Source organism: Toxotes jaculatrix, chromosome 13 (assembly GCF_017976425.1).
Source record: "Toxotes jaculatrix isolate fToxJac2 chromosome 13, fToxJac2.pri, whole genome shotgun sequence".
NCBI lineage: Eukaryota > Metazoa > Chordata > Actinopteri > Toxotidae > Toxotes > Toxotes jaculatrix.
In genome coordinates this window covers 3,636,431-3,652,986 of record NC_054406.1, presented here as the reverse complement: position 1 = coordinate 3,652,986, position 16,556 = coordinate 3,636,431, and the positions used below count along the sequence as shown (strand labels likewise).

Genomic DNA, 16,556 nt, shown 5'->3' with positions numbered 1-16,556 from the left:
TTTCATGGAATAGCCATGGAAATCAAACAGCACAAGTTCAAAAAGTAGAGAAAAATAAGTGTACTGTAGTACAGTTTTGAGGTACTTTATTTGAGCATTCCCATTTTATACCACTTAAGACAGTGTTGTTTTATTGCGCTACGTTTACTTTACATCTTTAGTTGCTATTCAGATCCAGATTATTAATACAAAATAATAATAATAATAATAAGTACATAAATAAATCATGATTTATTAGTATAGATTAAACTTCCTACGTTTGTGATACGTACATGAATGCATCAACAAGTCAAGCAGTGAAAGCATATAAAAATAAACTGCATTTCCTCACTTATCCAACACCCGAATAAAACCTTGTGCGGAAGTTACACAATGAGGCGTTTCACACGTTTAACCAATCAACGCGCACGATAAGTGACAGAGCATTCTGACAGCCAATCAAACGCCGTATCTTCCAGCGAAGGGTGGGGTTTTTCACCGTTGTACCAAAAAGGAGGCGGAGGCGCTTTCTTTCCTGGCTGCCTCGTCAGCGGCTTCAACAGGACTAGTCGGACAGACTTTGTTAAAGTTTCTGCCCCAGTGGTTCTCCCAGTCCAGACATGGCCCCCAGCACCCAACTGAAGGAGGCAATAGCCGATATGCAGGAGGGGATCCGTGCCATCCTGCTCGGACCACCCGGAGCCGGGAAGGGGACTCAGGTGAGCTAACGGAGCTAGCTGTTAGCCGTTAGCTTGAGAAAGCAGTAAAGCGCATGGTCGGTAGTAGGACAAGCTCATGCTAATGCTAACCTACCTGGCTCACCTGAAGGTTCTAATGATCACTTCAGGTAGATGATGAAGTTAACTACCATAGCAGCCTTCCTCAAATTAGAGACGTTAAGAAAGATGAATGTTCCATAAGTTGTCGTAGTTTCGTGATGAACTTAATATGAAAAACACCGGGTCCGTTTTTATTTTCCAGACATTATGCGAAACTAATTTATCCAGTCCAAATTTGGCAAGTCTGAGTGCACTGGTCTGGGGGGGGGGGGGGGGGGGGGGGGGTTCTTGTGTTTGATTTAACCTGGAACAATCAGTTGATTAATCACTTGATCGAATGACAGAAAATGAAGTGGCAACTATTTTCATGACCGATTATTAGTTTCAGTAAGTTTTAGGCAAAAATGCTAAACATTCCTTAGTTTCAACTTCTCTGATGTGATCATTTTCTTCCTGTCTTTGTTTTATATAATTATCAACTTAATGTCTTAATGACAATTAAGTTTATCAAACCTGTTTTTCAGGTTTACCAGCTGGTCTTTCAAGAATGGGCTATTTACTTTTTTAAAGAATATTAAGTTAATTAATCATACATATTGATGTGTATTATGTATTGTATAATATTTTATGAACAGTAGTCGATTCAAAAATTGGAGTGTAAGCGCTAGAGTATAAGGTGGTGGAGAAGATGGCAAGCCCATAATTATAAGTTGCTTGCAAGAATGCAGTGTCGCACTTGCTCAACTCAGAATGATTTGTGTTGCAACTTTGCAGGGCACAGAAGCCCAGATGTCGGTGAACTGTTGATATTAAAATATGCCAAAATGACCCCCTTCGGCCGGTCGTATGTCACCCGTACATCATGTCGTACTGTCAGATCAGTCGCACGTGCATGTTGAAGAGCACAGGCATGTTCAGCCATATGCATAATATCAAGGTACTGCCTCTTAATGCAGGACGCGCACAGAGAAACCAAATTTTCACCTCATTCGTTTGCTTTATAGAAAGACACGATCCTAATATTGATTAGATTCATCAAATGCATTGTATGTATGACAGTTGAATATGGTAGAAAAGTGGCTGGCTGGCTGGGTGTGACGTCAGTGTTTAACAACGACTGGTAAAATCTGTGGTTTCTTCCTCTCTTCAGGCCCCTCGGCTAGCAGAGCAGTACTGTGTTTGCCACCTGGCCACGGGAGACATGTTGAGGGCAATGGTGGCTTCAGGCTCTGAGCTTGGAAAGAGGCTCAAGGAGACCATGGATGCTGGCAAACTGGTAACATTTCCTCTCATCTGCTTCTCATGATCTGTGTGTATTTTTCTTCCTCTGACCCTTCGCCCTCTCTGAGGCTCTGTTGATTTTACAGCCCTTCATGTTCAGTCCCACATGTCTACAGGGAAGAAAACGAAGAACGACTTAAAATTATAAGTACAACAAAAGAAAACTCAGCAAATAACATTTAAACATTACACATTTGAATCTTTAGGCTGTAAACAGTACTGTGCAAAAAACAATGCCATGATTAGTTTTTATTTGTCTAAAAAACTAAATTAAATCAGTATTTGGTGTTTCCACTCCTTGTAAAGGTTAAATACACAATCATGTAGATGTTCATTGCAGTGAGAGTAAAATAGAGCAAAGCAAGACTGTAAGAGTTCTAATCTCTGATTGTGTGTCTTGTTCTGTGTCTGTGTTTACGTACAGTAATTGTATTTATGCAGCTGCTGTGTAACTCTCTGGTCTTTTCAGCGTCTCAGTGACTGTGACTGATTTCTCATTGTGATTTCCTCAGAGCTGCTTGCTGCCGTCATTTTCTACCATCTGTGCTCATCTGTTTATCGTTTGCTGCTGCGTTTGCTTATATTTATGTACATCCACTGTATAAACAAGTCTGTTTGCTGTTCCTATACAAAAATCACTCTGCTTATGTTTAACGGCATGAAGGAAATTTACTGTGTTTGGACACTGAAGAAATTAATTGTACCAGATACAACTGAACAGTGTCGGCATCTCTAGTTCAGGTCATTGTGTTGCTGAATGAGTTCGTGTGGCTCCTGTTGCTCCTTGCTGTTTCCTTTCAGGTTGTAGCAGATGATTGTGTGAATAAATGGATGACATTTGGTTTTTGCTCTCTCGCAGGTCAGTGATGAGATGGTCGTGGAGCTCATAGAGAAGAACCTGGACACACCGGCCTGCAGGAATGGATTCCTGTTGGACGGATTCCCCCGAACAGTCAAACAAGCAGAGATGGTTAGGATTTAACATTTTAGACATTGAGCTTTTATTTAGTGTAGTATAAATCAACACGTAAGGGAAACATGCTGGAGAAAGAGAGAGAGTTTTGCTCTGGTCACTAGATATTTTTCACACTACACCATTGACTCCCTCCGTCTTTGTCTCTTCCAGCTGGACGACTTGTTGGACAAGCGACATGAGAAGCTGGACTCTGTGATCGAGTTTGCCGTTGATGACTCTCTGCTGGTTCGCAGGATCTGTGGCAGGTAGGAGCCGGTGTGAGAGAGAATCAGTTATTCAGCACCACAGAGAGGATTCAGTACACAGCAGTGGTTCATGATTTGCCTGGTTGGGGCTTTTTCTTTCTTTGTTTTTTTTTTTTTTTTTTTGTGACCAAGAAGCTCCTCATTCTGTCGGCGTGTTAAATCCACCTGGGCAGGTAGATTGATTCATGTGAACAGAGGAGCCTGGGACAGTGAGATAATGTTGGAGAGAAGTGGAGCGTGAAAGCATGCGATTAAGGGAGAAGGTGGCCTGAAGGGGTGTGAGAGCGTCCTGCTGTGGGAAGGTCACAGGTCGAATCCTCCAAGAAGCTGACGTGTCAGTCCCCTGATGAAATGTGCCCAATGCCAAAGCTGCTCAGTGTCTGATTGTGCTTTTTAGGTGTGTGGTGAAACGCTTCTTTTCGTGAATCTGTGTTACTTTTAGAATAAAGCTAGAGTCGGACACTTCAAGCAGTCACAGAACATTTTCACTGTACGTTTCGACTGCCACCGATTTTACAAAAACGTGCTGCTATAATTCTCTGTCCTGCTTTCTGTTCCCACCTGGTCTGTTTGGTTTGTGAAAGCTCTGAAGGTCGAGGCCAAAGACAGAAAAGAAAGGTGCATTTCATTGGAAGCATCTTATTTCTTGGTACATTTTCATCTCTCCAGCTCTTCTGTCTCCACTGAGCAACAAATAATGATTTCCATAAGTTTGAAAACAGTTCAGTATAACACGCTGTGCTCTGGTTTGAAGCTGACCCACATATTGAATAGGCAGACGTGTTGTGTCAGAGACCTTCATCTGAACACGTGTTAGCGCTTTAGAAAATGTGTGTTGTGAAATCTTTTTATTGGTGTTTGTTATTTCAGCACAGTGTTTGTCCTCTTTCTTCACAATAACCACTCTACATGGATTTTAAAATACGGATAGTTTGCAAAGAGCTGTCTTTTTTTCCATGGGAGTCCTTTGTGAGGAGGAGGCTGGCTGCTGCCTTTTTAAGCCCAAGTAGGACAAGGGCAGCGTGTGGGATGTGAAGAGGACAGTTAAGTAGTTAGTGAGTCACTGTGGCCATCTAACCCTCATGTGTCCGCCCCCACCTCTCCTCTCACTCTGATTTCTTTTCTGTCCCCGTCCTGTCCTCTACCTCCTCTCCCTGTCTTCCATTCCCCCAGACTAATTCATCAGCCAAGTGGCCGCTCCTACCACGAGGAGTTCAACCCCCCCAAAGAGCCCATGAAGGATGACGTAAGTAGTTTGACCATCAACCCACTTAGAAACCACTTCTGCCTAAACGGCCACCTACCTAAAATCACTGCTAGGCTGGAGGTTTGCGGCAGTCAGACTGCTTCACACTACGTGCTCTGACGGGTTCTGAATGTTTAAAATGTTTTAGAGATTTACTCTAAAGCTGTGTGGAGAGGGGTAAAGTGACACTTGGTTTGGCTGTTGTGTGAAACCAAGGTGAGAAATGTGTTCAGAAGAAGCTCTTGCATAATAACACACATGAACTGAAACTGGACGTGGTATTACACAGATGTTTTTTTACCATCTGTTTTTAATTCTTTTTTTACTTCTCTCTCTTTGTCCCTCCTCATGTCTACACTCAGGTGACAGGCGAGCCGCTCATCCGCCGCAGTGATGACAACGCGACGACGTTGCGCTCCCGTCTGGACGCCTACCACCGGCAGACGGTCCCTCTGGTGCAGTACTACAGAACCAGGGGCCTGCACACGGCCGTCGATGCCGCACAGAACCCAAACGTTGTGTTCGCCTCCATTGTAGCTGCTTTCTCCGCTGCCACGGAAACCCCCGCCCGTGCCACCGCCTGTAAAGACCAAGTGTTCTTCATTTAAAAACCTTTTTCTTCCTTCTCACGTTCCCTCCAGTGGGCTCTTTTTTCCCCCTCAAAGGTGGAGATTATACAAGAGTTGATCAGGTGTCGCAGTGGCAACAACATGTAACTTTGTGAGGTGTAAATATGGAAGATGGAGACTCAGTGCGATATCAGCAATTCAAGAAATTCACCATGTTCCAACAGTGCTGTAAAAACAGAAGCGATTTAAGGAGTCAGTAAAGTACTTTTTTTTTTTTTATCCTCATTACAAACTATAAGGGAGAACATGCCTTTGTGCTGCTGCTGCTGCTTCTGCCTTTTACCTTAGCAAAATGAAATTTATGGTTCTGTGGGGTCGGTTGGGCCAAAAAAGAGACCGGTAAAAACTTACTGATTTTTTTTTTCCTTGATGGCCCGCTGGGATTTGTCCTGGTATGCCTGGTGGCGAGTTGGACTATGAAGGGTTTTCTTGTACCTGGGTTGTGCATGCGCGTAGTACGCCAGCGCTCGGCGTGAATATCAATAGGTAATAAAAATCTATCTAAATTAATGTTAGCTAGTTAAATCTACCTTTCTCTCTCTACCTTTTCTTTTCTTTCTCTCTCTCCTTGGTGCCGCCACGTGTCTCCACTTCCTGTACCTGTCGTTTCAAATTAAAAGCCCTCTGCAGAGTCGTGTAATTGCGACTTCATGACATTGCAGCGGCGGCAGTAATAATTCAATGCATATAACAGGAACACTGGATGCTTTTCACCAGAAGATGTTTAAAAATATTGATGTTTGTTGCATATTGTTTGCCTTCGCTGGACAGGTTTGCTCTTGTTTAATCGATAACTTTGCCCTTTTCCTTTCCTTAGTCTTTGAGTGCCCTGTGCACACAGCAGATCTCTGGTGCTTCTGTAAAGGTGGAAACGCATTAGAAGAATCAGACGTTCACTCTCGATCTAGGCTGTGAATTTGAGTCACCTTTTGCAGCTTCAAATTGGTTTTAATTTGTAGCCCTCAGAAACAACCAAAGCTGTTGAGTGACATTAATGCTGAAAAGTTAGTTGAGATAAACAAAGACCGTCCCGAGACCAAAATTCAAAAAGTGTAATTTGCCTGTGGAATATGTGACAGTTTTAATCATAACCTAAATCGTGTGCCTTCCCATGGGCGTGTGCAGAGAGAGAGAGATGCGAGGCAAAGATACTGCTGGAGGTAAAATGGATAGCTACGTGCGGGGCTCTGAAAACAACAGGATGTAACTTACTGTAGTTTGTCCCACTGGTTTGTCCTTCTTATCAGCACGGTCAGCAGATAGAGCAGCACCACTGACTGTGACGCACAGCTCACGAAGGCTGTTACAAACCCTGGGTGTCCAGTTGCCTCAGTTTGTGTCAAAAATAGCTTCTAGGGGTCTTAACTCAGTCAAATCGAAACAGACAGTCATGATATGTGTGTTTTAGATTCAGTGTGATTTACGCTTTGCAAAGATGGTTGTAGATGGAAGATGGCTGTTTGTGAATCATAGAAAAAAGGTGATCCTTGTAACTGCAGAACGTGCTTGAGAATCATCACGTTTTAGTTTTCGTCAGTGTCAGAGTAATCCGGTGGTAGTTGTCGGAACATCGTTACAGTGTGAATAGGAAACGCTAAAATATGCTGTAATTCAGCATAGTTTTATTCATGTCATTATATGTCCCTGTATCCAGGGTTTTATCTGAGAAGAGTTAGTGTCAGACTTTGAAAACTCCTGCTTCATATAAAGCAGAAACAAAACAGTGGGAAAGACCAGTTTTGTGTCACTAATAAGAAAATGATTCTCATCACAATAACAGGTTTCAGTTCTGTTGATGCTTCGGTCTCAGATCTCAAGTGCACATCACTACTCGCAGATCAGGAAGTTCAAATGATGTGTCAAACACTGTGCCCAGGAGACATTTCCTCTACCTTTCACCTAGGACACATTTCCTTTTTTGTTTTTTTTTTTTGTTCTTCCTGTCCTTCATTCGTCTACTGTCTCCTGTTCCTCCCTGGCTCAACTACTGCTCTCACTCTTGGACTCCATGAATGACCTTTTGGATGTTAGAAAGACTGCACTGGTTGAAAATTAAGAATTTATTTGATGGACGTGGGTAACTGTTAAATGAATATGCTCTTCACTGTGAAACAGACTGAACAGTGTGTGAAGTGTGAGGGAGCTGAAGCTTTACTGTAAATCTAAATGATGTGACGTCAGCCCAGTCTGCCTCATCGCCGTCACTGGTTTCATAAGGTTCACAGGCCGTTTTCCTCCTGGTGATGCATGTGGTTTATGCGTGCATGACTAAAAATATTTATATATATATTATATATTTGGTGCTTGTGTGCTGGTCTGCCAGGTCTCTCAGCATAAGCACTGACATCACAGTTTGTGTGCAGTAAAATGGACCAAAGAGGCAAGTTGAAGGAAGCTGGTCAGTCTAACATTAAGAAAAAATGCTTCTCATAAATGTTTCTCTATCTTAAATTATTTCCCGTGTAACTGACATGGCCTCTGGACCTTCCTGTACATCAGACTCTGGGTATTTGCGCTTGACTCCTCTGTTCCTCCTTGACCTGTTCGCTTCTTCCCTGCTCTGTAGTCACCTGGTGTTTGTGTTCAGTGGAACCATCTTGCATGCAGACTGTGTTACCTGCACTTTCCCTTGAATACTGATGTGTTTCGATTCTCCCGGGGCTGTTGTGATGAAAAACAATAGCAGATGTTCAGCATTCCCAGTAGGCAGATTTCAGTCTTTTATTCAGCACAACGAGACAATTTCATGCTAAATTTCCTTTAATATTCTGTACTGTGCCCAACGATGCCTTCAGATCCTTTTTATTTGTCGCTTATTGAAAGCTGTGAATGTATATATGTAGAGTTTAAACCTGACTGAAAGCCCTGTTGTTTTGTTTTGTTTGCCCTAAATGAATGTGACTTTTAAACGGGCACTTTAAAGTGAAAGTGAACGTTGCCGACCTCATTGCACTGAAATGGACTTTTTTTGTTTTGTTTTGTCATTCCTGATAGTTTGAGCATTTAAATGACCAAAAAGAAAAAAGGTATTATTAATCATGGCGTGTTGCATTTTCTCTGTAATTCACCCAAAACTTCTCTTCCCCTCTCTCTTTCTCCCTTGTCTTGCAGCTGGTTGAATCCTGAGCTGCTCCATTTCCACCGAGGCAACAGATTTGGAGCTGGCAAAAAGAGCTCGGGTGGGTGGACAGACAGACAGACAGACAGACAGACAGACAGACGGAGTTGGTGGGGGTGGTGTCAGACAACAGGGGGATTCCTTACACTTCATAAGTTAATTTTGCTGTGCTCCTGCTCTCCCAGTTGTCAGCACATTTCTATTCCCAGTAGATTCTAAGAACATTTGAGCAAATCGTGTTTCCACCTCTAATAAATCTCCTGCTTTTCTACAATCATCACATTTCGTGCACATTGTGTGTTTTTTTTGGTTTTCAAACTCACGAGTTCCACTGTGAAACTGTTTGCATGATTTAGGCCTTGGACTGCAAAACAAATGTCTTTATACTTTATACACCACATGTTGAATTTGCTTGTGACTTTGCCCGCAGACCCAGGTTCTGCGCTTCAGTACGTTCAGACTGAAAGAAAAAAAAAAAAAAAGGATTCTACAATAAAACACACGTTTACAGGAAACTGGCTCGAGCTTCGGGGGGACGTGATGCCACGGGGTGGGGTTTCCGTATTTTTTGACGGCGTGACGTCACCGAGCGGGGCTTTCCTCCATGACGTCAGAGGGCGGCGGGGCGGCACCCGGAGAGAGAGCGCGAGGCGAAGCGGAGCGGAGCGGAGCGAGCTGCGGAGATTAGTCAGAGTTTCAGCGCTGCGCTACCGGGGCGCAGGAAGACCAGAGGCCGCCGTCACCTGTCCGGAGTCCGGAGAGAGGCAGACACGGTAACGGAGGACCGTTTCACAACCACAGCTTGTAGATAAGAGCGAGGCGACGCGGGGAGGGCGCCAGAGATATAGGAGCCCGAGTGGCCGCCGCATCGCTCCTCAGCCGCCCCCGTCGAAGAAATCCGGTCCTGAGTGAGGTAGGTGCCCGGCGGTGAACCCTCTGCTGCATGCCCCGTTTGTCAGAGATGTCATGGATTAAATATTCTCTTCGCCGCGTTTGTGTCACCTGGATGAAAAAGAAACAGGGTCGTCTCAATGGGAGCGCGGCTGTTTGCCTCCATCGACCCTAAACTAAAATATAATGTTTTCTGTGTAATCATTGACAAGCTTGATAGTCAGGAAGGTCAGCTCAGACCAAAACCACCCAAATTATCATCAGGGAGAGGCTGTTACACACAGGGAGGATACAAATCAGTGTCCAGTCTGAGTCATGTCTGAAAATAATTATACAGAACTACAGAACTACTTTACATAACTGTAAAACCAGAATATCTTCAGCTTCATGTTCCAAGGATGTCCAAGAGTTAAAACCCTGTCCTGGCTTTCCCTTTAAAACACATTTCTGTCTGCTCTGCCACCCCCTGGTCACTGTTTGGTCTGAGGACACGGCGTTTTTCCTGTAGAGAAAGAAAAAAATACATCATCCTAAATGTGGATTTAAACAGAAAACTGGCAGCAGAACTCTGAACAGAGGAGACATTATAATAAAATACACTGTGAGAGCAGGCGCTACGAAGGCAATGAGCCCTCACAGGAATATTACATGAATATTTTGGGTGTTTACCTCTTTGTTAGGCCAGTTTTTATGAGCATGCTACTCAGGGTAGAAAAGGTGTGGTGAAATTTTCAAGCACCATAATGTGCTTGAAAAAAAAAAAGTGTTCAGGGTAAAAAACTAAACTGAAACTTAAACCATGAGCAAGATAAACAGATAAACGGTTGCAGTAGGTCTTGTAGATAAATGTAGATAAATACCTGTTTAAGGAGTTGTAATGTGTTGTCGGTCATTGTAGGCTTTGGTGTTTGTGATGGGTAATTCTTTGTACCCAATTTCATATTATTGTTCAGTTATTTAGAAGCTTCCTTGTAAACAGTGGTTAAAGTATTACTGAAAAAAACTATTTAATTACCATGTATGATTCAGTGAATGATGCAGGAAGTGGTAGATTTGTTTAGATTTTGCAAATGATAGGTGTGTATTTATTTTTCTACTCAGGGTTTCCTTTAGGCAGAACAGCAAATAACGAGTATTAACATTTGTTTTAAGATGCTTAGATTACCAGATGGGTGGGCATGTTGAGCTTGGAAATGAATTGTAGATGCTCATTCTGTGACTTAACATCTAACCTGAAGCAGTCTGAGGGGCTCAGATGCAGTAAGCTTCTTCAAATAATAAACTTTGAGGATTTGTAATATTTCTAACCAGATTGCATTTTAAAAACACCACATTTTACCAAGTATGTGAGGTGCAACAGTCTGACTTTGTGCTCTCTCCGTCTTCCTGGTCAGATGTGTTAGACCATTACCTCATCCAGAGGAGGTTCGGGTTCCCGTGTGGTCACGTGGCTCGGCTTCCGGATAATAACCGGGAATTACATGCACAGTTGTCAGATGTACTGTGTGTGTGTGTGTGTGTGTGTGTGTGCGTGCATTGTGCTGCCGTTTCCTCTCTGAAACCTGAGTCCGCTCTTCCAGTTTACTACTGTTACCCCTCATGTGTCTCTGCGCAGGCCTCAGTTTGTGTGTGAGTGTGTTAAGACGTGGTGTAAAGGGGCTCAGAGGTTTGCTCTTTGCGACTGTAGCGCCTGCAGCCCTGACATTAAACATTCAACAACTCAGCAGTATGGCTCCTGAACGCTCCTCTAATTATAGATGCTACCAGCCTGATTCCTCTCTACCTCCACCTTCCAGTGCAGTACTCTGGACTACTGGATGGATGTGTGTGTATGTCTGTGTGTGTGATACAACGCTGTAGACATCGTTAAGAATGGGGACGTCATCTTTCTGTGTCAGAGCCTAAAAACTCATGGCAGACAAAATTGGAATAAGATGGATGGTATTGGACTTTAACGTTGATCAGACGCAGAGCAACATTAGTATTACTTTGAAGTCTTGTTTTTGACCACCTAATGAATGAAAGTCCAATATTCATTTTCCTTTCTGGTCTCTACCAGCTCCTGAGGGAAATATCTGGCTCTTTAACTGCTAAATGCTGCACTGTGTTCACCAGCTAGTCATTGACTTTGTCTGTCTGCCATTTGGCAATTGAAAACAGCTGCCTGCTATTGCTGAAAACTATGTTGTGTTGTTGTGAGTGGTTAAACTGGACCAAAACAGTAAAGGTCGTGGGCTGTTAAACCAAAACAATGAGCTGAAAGAAGCCAAATTCTTTGGGGAGCTGTGGACACCTGACCCTGCAGAGTTCTGGTTATCAGGCCGTTTCTGTACCAAAACCCAGGTATTCCACTGATACCAGTAGGATGCCCAACCCTACTTATCACATTTGCATCTCAGTAATATTCACAAATGTACTTTGACCTTCAGCAAGTTGGCTGGTTTTCTTAAATCCCCTTAAATCAGCTAATGGATTGGTTAAAAAAAAGAATACAATGACTTTTACTTGAATAGAAATTATAGTCAGTAAATGTCCTAATAGACAGACAGATAGAGAGATCAGACTAGTTTCTGCAACAGTGGATGCGGTGTCATTAAAGTGGTGATATGGAAAACCGCCAAATGTGTTGTTCATTTCCAACGCAAAAGGGTGTGTTAACATTATCAGAAGAAAACACACCCTCACACATGCAAACACATTTTAATCATTTTATGCACTACGCACCTTGGGGTGTTGAAGTAAGCAAAAACCCGTAGCTGCATTTTACCAGATGTTTGGCTGGTTTTCTGGGGAAGAGGCTTATGTACACACACTCACACTCACACACACACACACACACACACACACGCGCGCGCGCGCACACACACACACTGACCGACAGTGAACAGACCTTGTGTGTGAGCTGGGTTCCTAGGAAGAGCAATCCACATTGAAAACCAGACGCGGTTGTCAGGGTGGTTTTTCCACAGAATAGTGCTTCCATTATCTGTGATATCACTTTGTCAACTCGCCCACACATCCACATGCCAAAATCTAATCACTTTGCTTACAAAATAATAGCAGATCTGCAGGATTTTATGTGGGTAGCTCTGCTGCTCAGCCTTGCACTGTAGATGTGTAGACAGCCCGCACCTACTCTCAAAGTATACGAAACCAGCAAAGTGTGAACGTGTGATGTGCCTGTCCTTTATGAGGCAGATTTATCTGCTTCAGCAGATGTTGTTGACTTTTCCTCGCTTTGATAGCGAGATAAAGCTATCATTAGTGATAGACTTGGAGCGTTTTGATGCAATTTAAATTTAACAAAAGAAGCTGCGGTACACATCCTCCAGTGGCCAGATTTACTGTGTGGAATTAATAGATGTATACCTGACAAGAAAAGGAGACGCAAAACATTATGCTGTTGTTGTAGACTCTCATGCCTGTGAGCTAAATATAAAGCCACAGCCAGCAGCTGGTTAGCTTAACCTAATATAATGACTGGATTGCTCTTACACTGTGGCTTTGCATGGATTAAACAAATGAGATATAACATGTTCATTAGCGAGCTTTAGAGATGTTTAGAGTATGTCTTGTTGCACCGGTTAAAACTAGTTAATCTAGTTAAGATTTTTCTAGAACTTCTCCTATTCCTAGGAGAACTATTCCTTTAAAGGCAGATGTTGTGGTGCCACTGGGCAGGGAACAATATTTAATGGAAAACATTATTATTATACAGTGATGTGATTGTTATTACATTTAAAAGAGAGTTAATACATGTTGTGAGAGTGAATGTTTTTAAATCATTGGTTTTATCTGGTTTTGGTTTGAATACTGGTTTTGTGCAGTTGTGTAATTTGCAGAGCACGAGCTGTTTAAAGTGAATTTGAAGCTGTTTTTGTTGGTTTTGGTAAGTGGACCTTGATGAAAGATTATTTTTTATTAATTTGTTGGCGAAGTGTTTATTTAATTATTTATTTGGCATTTTGGTTTTTTATTAGACTGTTAGGGAAACAGCTGAGAATTGACAGGAAACACTGAACAAAAAAAAAAAAAGCAAAGAAAGAAAAGAGATTTGTTCATGTCGTGGTCGGACATGAACCAGGTGTGCTTCAGCTTTTACATCCAACAGCCCCTTTGTTTCCACTAACACCCCACAGTTAGACTCAGGTGTGAATGCTTGATTGTGTGCATATCTATGAGATGCAGAAACAGGACATGGCCTTTCTGAATTATTAATTTTAAAAAAATTATACCTAATTAGTGTGTCGGTGTGGTGTAAGCAGCTGTACGGGAGGAGGCTGCAGCGAAGTCACCTAGAACACCGTGAATCAACTCTGAAGCATCAGGTTGGCACTTTCTTCTCTCCGCACTAATGTGTCATTATAACCCAGTTAATCAGTCGTGATATTTAATGTGTGACTCAGTTGGTCCTTCTGCTCACTGGAAGTAGCCTTGACTGAGAACCAAATGTTTTCACAAAGATACAGAGAGCCTCCAACCTCGACCTCCCTTCTTTTAAAGGAACGTTTAGTCACTAATAATGTGGATGTGCAGTCTGTGCTGGTGATCTATGTGGTCCATTAAAACTATAACTACCTCAGGGCTGGACGATGCCTAACAACAGAGTAACGGCTACTTTAGTGCCACTGGGAGAGTGCAGCTGAAACAATAAAATCCTCATAATAAAGGGTCACTAGGTTTCATTACCTACACTAGCCATGAAGATGTGTGTCCCTCTGTAGTTACGGCCGGAGACAGAAGTCCCACACCACTTCAAACAGAAAGATAATTCTCAAGATATAATAAAAACGCACTAAATACACTGCGTTTGTGTAATTCTAGCATGGTCTCAGGGGCTTTGATGCTTCAGTGGTGGAAGCATCTTGTATATTATGTTTGCAGCGTAACAGTGGGGAATTAGATTATGCAGCAGGTTTAATTTTACAATTTTCTATAGACAGTGTGATACTTTTTTTCACACTGAAAACAAAATGAATTTAATTAAGCTGCTGTTCTCTGTGAAGAGGCACACCACAAACCTTTTTAGCCACCTTTCAAACCTACAGTGTTGTGTCTTGTGTACTTTGAGAAGTTAACTTTGTTTTATGTTGATGGATAGTAGTTTAGCATTTATTGCTACTTCAGCATATTTCAAAGGGAAATATTTTGCTTTTTATCCCACCAGATTTATTTGACAACTGTATTTACCAGTTACTTTGACTAATATTGAGATTTTACAAGAAAAACACGCGATGAGCCGATAAAATGTGATGCGTTGTCGTATATGTGTAGAAAATTACCAAACAGTATACAGGGTGGTCAAAATTAGCTCCACCTCATCCAGCTGCAGTATTAAAGTCCAGCTTGTTTATTAATACGTAGATTTTGCTGATAACATTTCTGTGTTTGCCAAGCACCATGTGTTCCTTGTTTGGCTTCAAATTTTGTGTAAAAGCACAAAAGACAAAGACAGAGAGACAGAGAGAGGGATCTTTACAGCAGGGTCAGCTATCAAAGGTTTTACTATCCCACTGCCTTTTAGCTGATTGTCTCTAATTAGCTTTCCCTCCGTAGACACCCCCCCCCCCCCCCCACCCACCCACCCACCCACCCACACACACACACACACACACACACACACACACACATAATGCATTACAAGCTCCTGGTTGAGTAGGGGACCACCTGTTCTGTCCAGGGACAGTCGGCCCCCGGCGGTCGGCCCTTTGCTCTCAGATTAGCAGGGTTTTAGCCAGTATCACTAAAAACAAGCTAATAGTCTGAGCCGAGCCGTCTGCTGGACCTCAGCTCTCCGTGGACCCGCTCATGTTAAAAACAATGTCATCAGTCAGTTTAGATTACAGGCTTTTAGCTCACGCTCTCATCCAAAGTGATAAGATACGCTTGGACGCTGAGTGCAACTACAGGATAATCGGTTTAGTCTGTTTAGTGAAACATTAGAAAGAGAAATATTCCTAGACTTTGATGTGTTCTTGTTTTTGTGTGACTGCAGAGATCAATCAATTTTTTTTTGTTACATATGTGTGTGTGTGTTTGGTTCAGCAATATCAGCTAAATGCGAAAATCAAGTACAGGCCGACAAACTGGTTGGTTGAGGCATGTTTTTTTCTGTTCTTTGTGAGATATAATGCAATCATACAGACACATTCTTAGAAGCTGTGTACGGGTGAAGCTGCGTGCTTGTGCGTCAGTGTGGGTGTACAGGTTGTATTTTAGGTTTTTAAATGATGCATTTTGTCCAGACTGAGCGAAACAGTTCCTCAGTTCCTCGAGCAGATCTGCAGCCTCATTAACAACTGAAGCATGCAGCAGTGAGAAAAGCAAAGTTCAGAGCAGCCTGACAACTTTCCTGGGAAAGACAATAAAAAGAGCTGAGGTTCTTAGGAAACGCAGGCCCCAGGACATTTAATAAAAGATGTGCTTGGCAGAAGTACAGAATGGGGAAAAACATTTCCCCACCACGATTCGATTATGTGGCCGGAGAAAGGCTGCAGCATGTCACAGACAGGGCTGGAGAGTAATAAAGTACATTTACTCAAGTACTGCACCTAATGTTCACACTTGAGGTTGTTTTACTTCACTTGAATATTTTTATGTAACTTTGCTCCTGTTGTTCAGATTTTACATCCACAACACGTGATCACTTAGTTCTTAGATAGTAAACACATGAACAGCATAAGAAGTAGTTATACGTAGCTCCACCTCTACCAGTCCCATGATATTTTTCTTCGATTCCGTTATCAAACTCACATGAGACTGTGAAGTGTTCGGATTGTTGGGTTGGTTCATTGCTGTGAATGTTAAAGTAGTTTAGCTCTCCTCTGTATGTATACTGTGTGTGTGTGTGTGTGTGTGTGTATGTGTGTGTGTGTATGTGGGGATCTTGTGCAGACATGTCAAGGCTCTCAGTGAATCATCTTGTTGCATAACAGCATCGGCTCTCACAGGAGAACACCTGTAGCACACAGCTGATTACTCTGAAGCCTGTGTGTGTGTGTGTGTGTGTGTGTGTGCGTGTGTGTGTGTGTGTGTGTGTGTGTGTGGGGCCAATCATTCTTCATTATGGCCTCTCTAATGTAGAATAACCTGCCAGCGGAGCCCACGCTAGCTGAGTCAGTTCAGTCTTATAAACTCTTATTGGATATTTATTCATCTTATTTAATCAGCCCAAATGGCTCCTGTGATTCTAAACTTTTGTTTATATGTTTCATTGTTAAGTTTTTTTTACTGGACAGTTTATTACTCATTTGGTCAGTGTAATCCTCATTATAATACTGAGGGTTTTTTTTTTTTTTTTTGCAAAATGCTTCTCCAAATATACAGCTACAGCTAAGGTTTTAGTTTTATTGATCTGTTGATTTTTGTTGTTGTTGTTTAGTCTAAAAATATTTTTAAAAATAGTGATCATC

The 16,556-nt window shown here is 42.4% G+C and overlaps 2 protein-coding genes across 3 annotated transcripts in view; both read left to right on the top strand.

The window, feature by feature from the left end:
• Positions 1–502: 502 nt before the first annotated feature.
• ak2 (adenylate kinase 2) lies at positions 503–8,533 on the top strand. Of its 2 annotated transcripts, XM_041054165.1 has the most exons (7): positions 503–698; positions 1,909–2,034; positions 2,899–3,009; positions 3,166–3,260; positions 4,434–4,506; positions 4,869–5,088; positions 8,247–8,533. In XM_041054165.1, the coding sequence occupies exons 1-7, from the start codon at positions 600–602 to the stop codon at positions 8,252–8,254; spliced, it is 732 nt and encodes a 243-aa protein (XP_040910099.1). In that variant the 5' UTR covers positions 503–599; the 3' UTR covers positions 8,255–8,533. The 2 variants fall into 2 exon arrangements, with proteins under 2 accessions (XP_040910099.1, XP_040910098.1); XM_041054164.1 differs by lacking the exon at positions 8,247–8,533 and having other exon boundaries at positions 4,869–5,129.
• A 381-nt stretch (positions 8,534–8,914) lies between these two features.
• The window catches only part of rnf19b (ring finger protein 19B), a 29,429-nt gene continuing 21,787 nt past the window's right edge, over positions 8,915–16,556 (top strand). Inside the window, exon 1 of the mRNA XM_041054163.1 lies at positions 8,915–9,166. The gene's annotated coding sequence lies outside the window, so the exon portion shown is untranslated. The remainder of the gene's footprint in view (positions 9,167–16,556) is intronic.

Bases quoted from the DNA above. Each gene is read 5' to 3' on its own strand.
- ak2 (XM_041054164.1), top strand. From the start codon at position 600: ATGGCCCCCAGCACCCAACTGAAGGAGGCAATAGCCGATATGCAGGAG. The intron at 699-1,908 runs GTGAGCTAACGG...TCCTCTCTTCAG, and splicing joins GAGCCGGGAAGGGGACTCAG to GCCCCTCGGCTAGCAGAGCA. The intron at 3,010-3,165 runs GTTAGGATTTAA...TGTCTCTTCCAG, and splicing joins CAGTCAAACAAGCAGAGATG to CTGGACGACTTGTTGGACAA.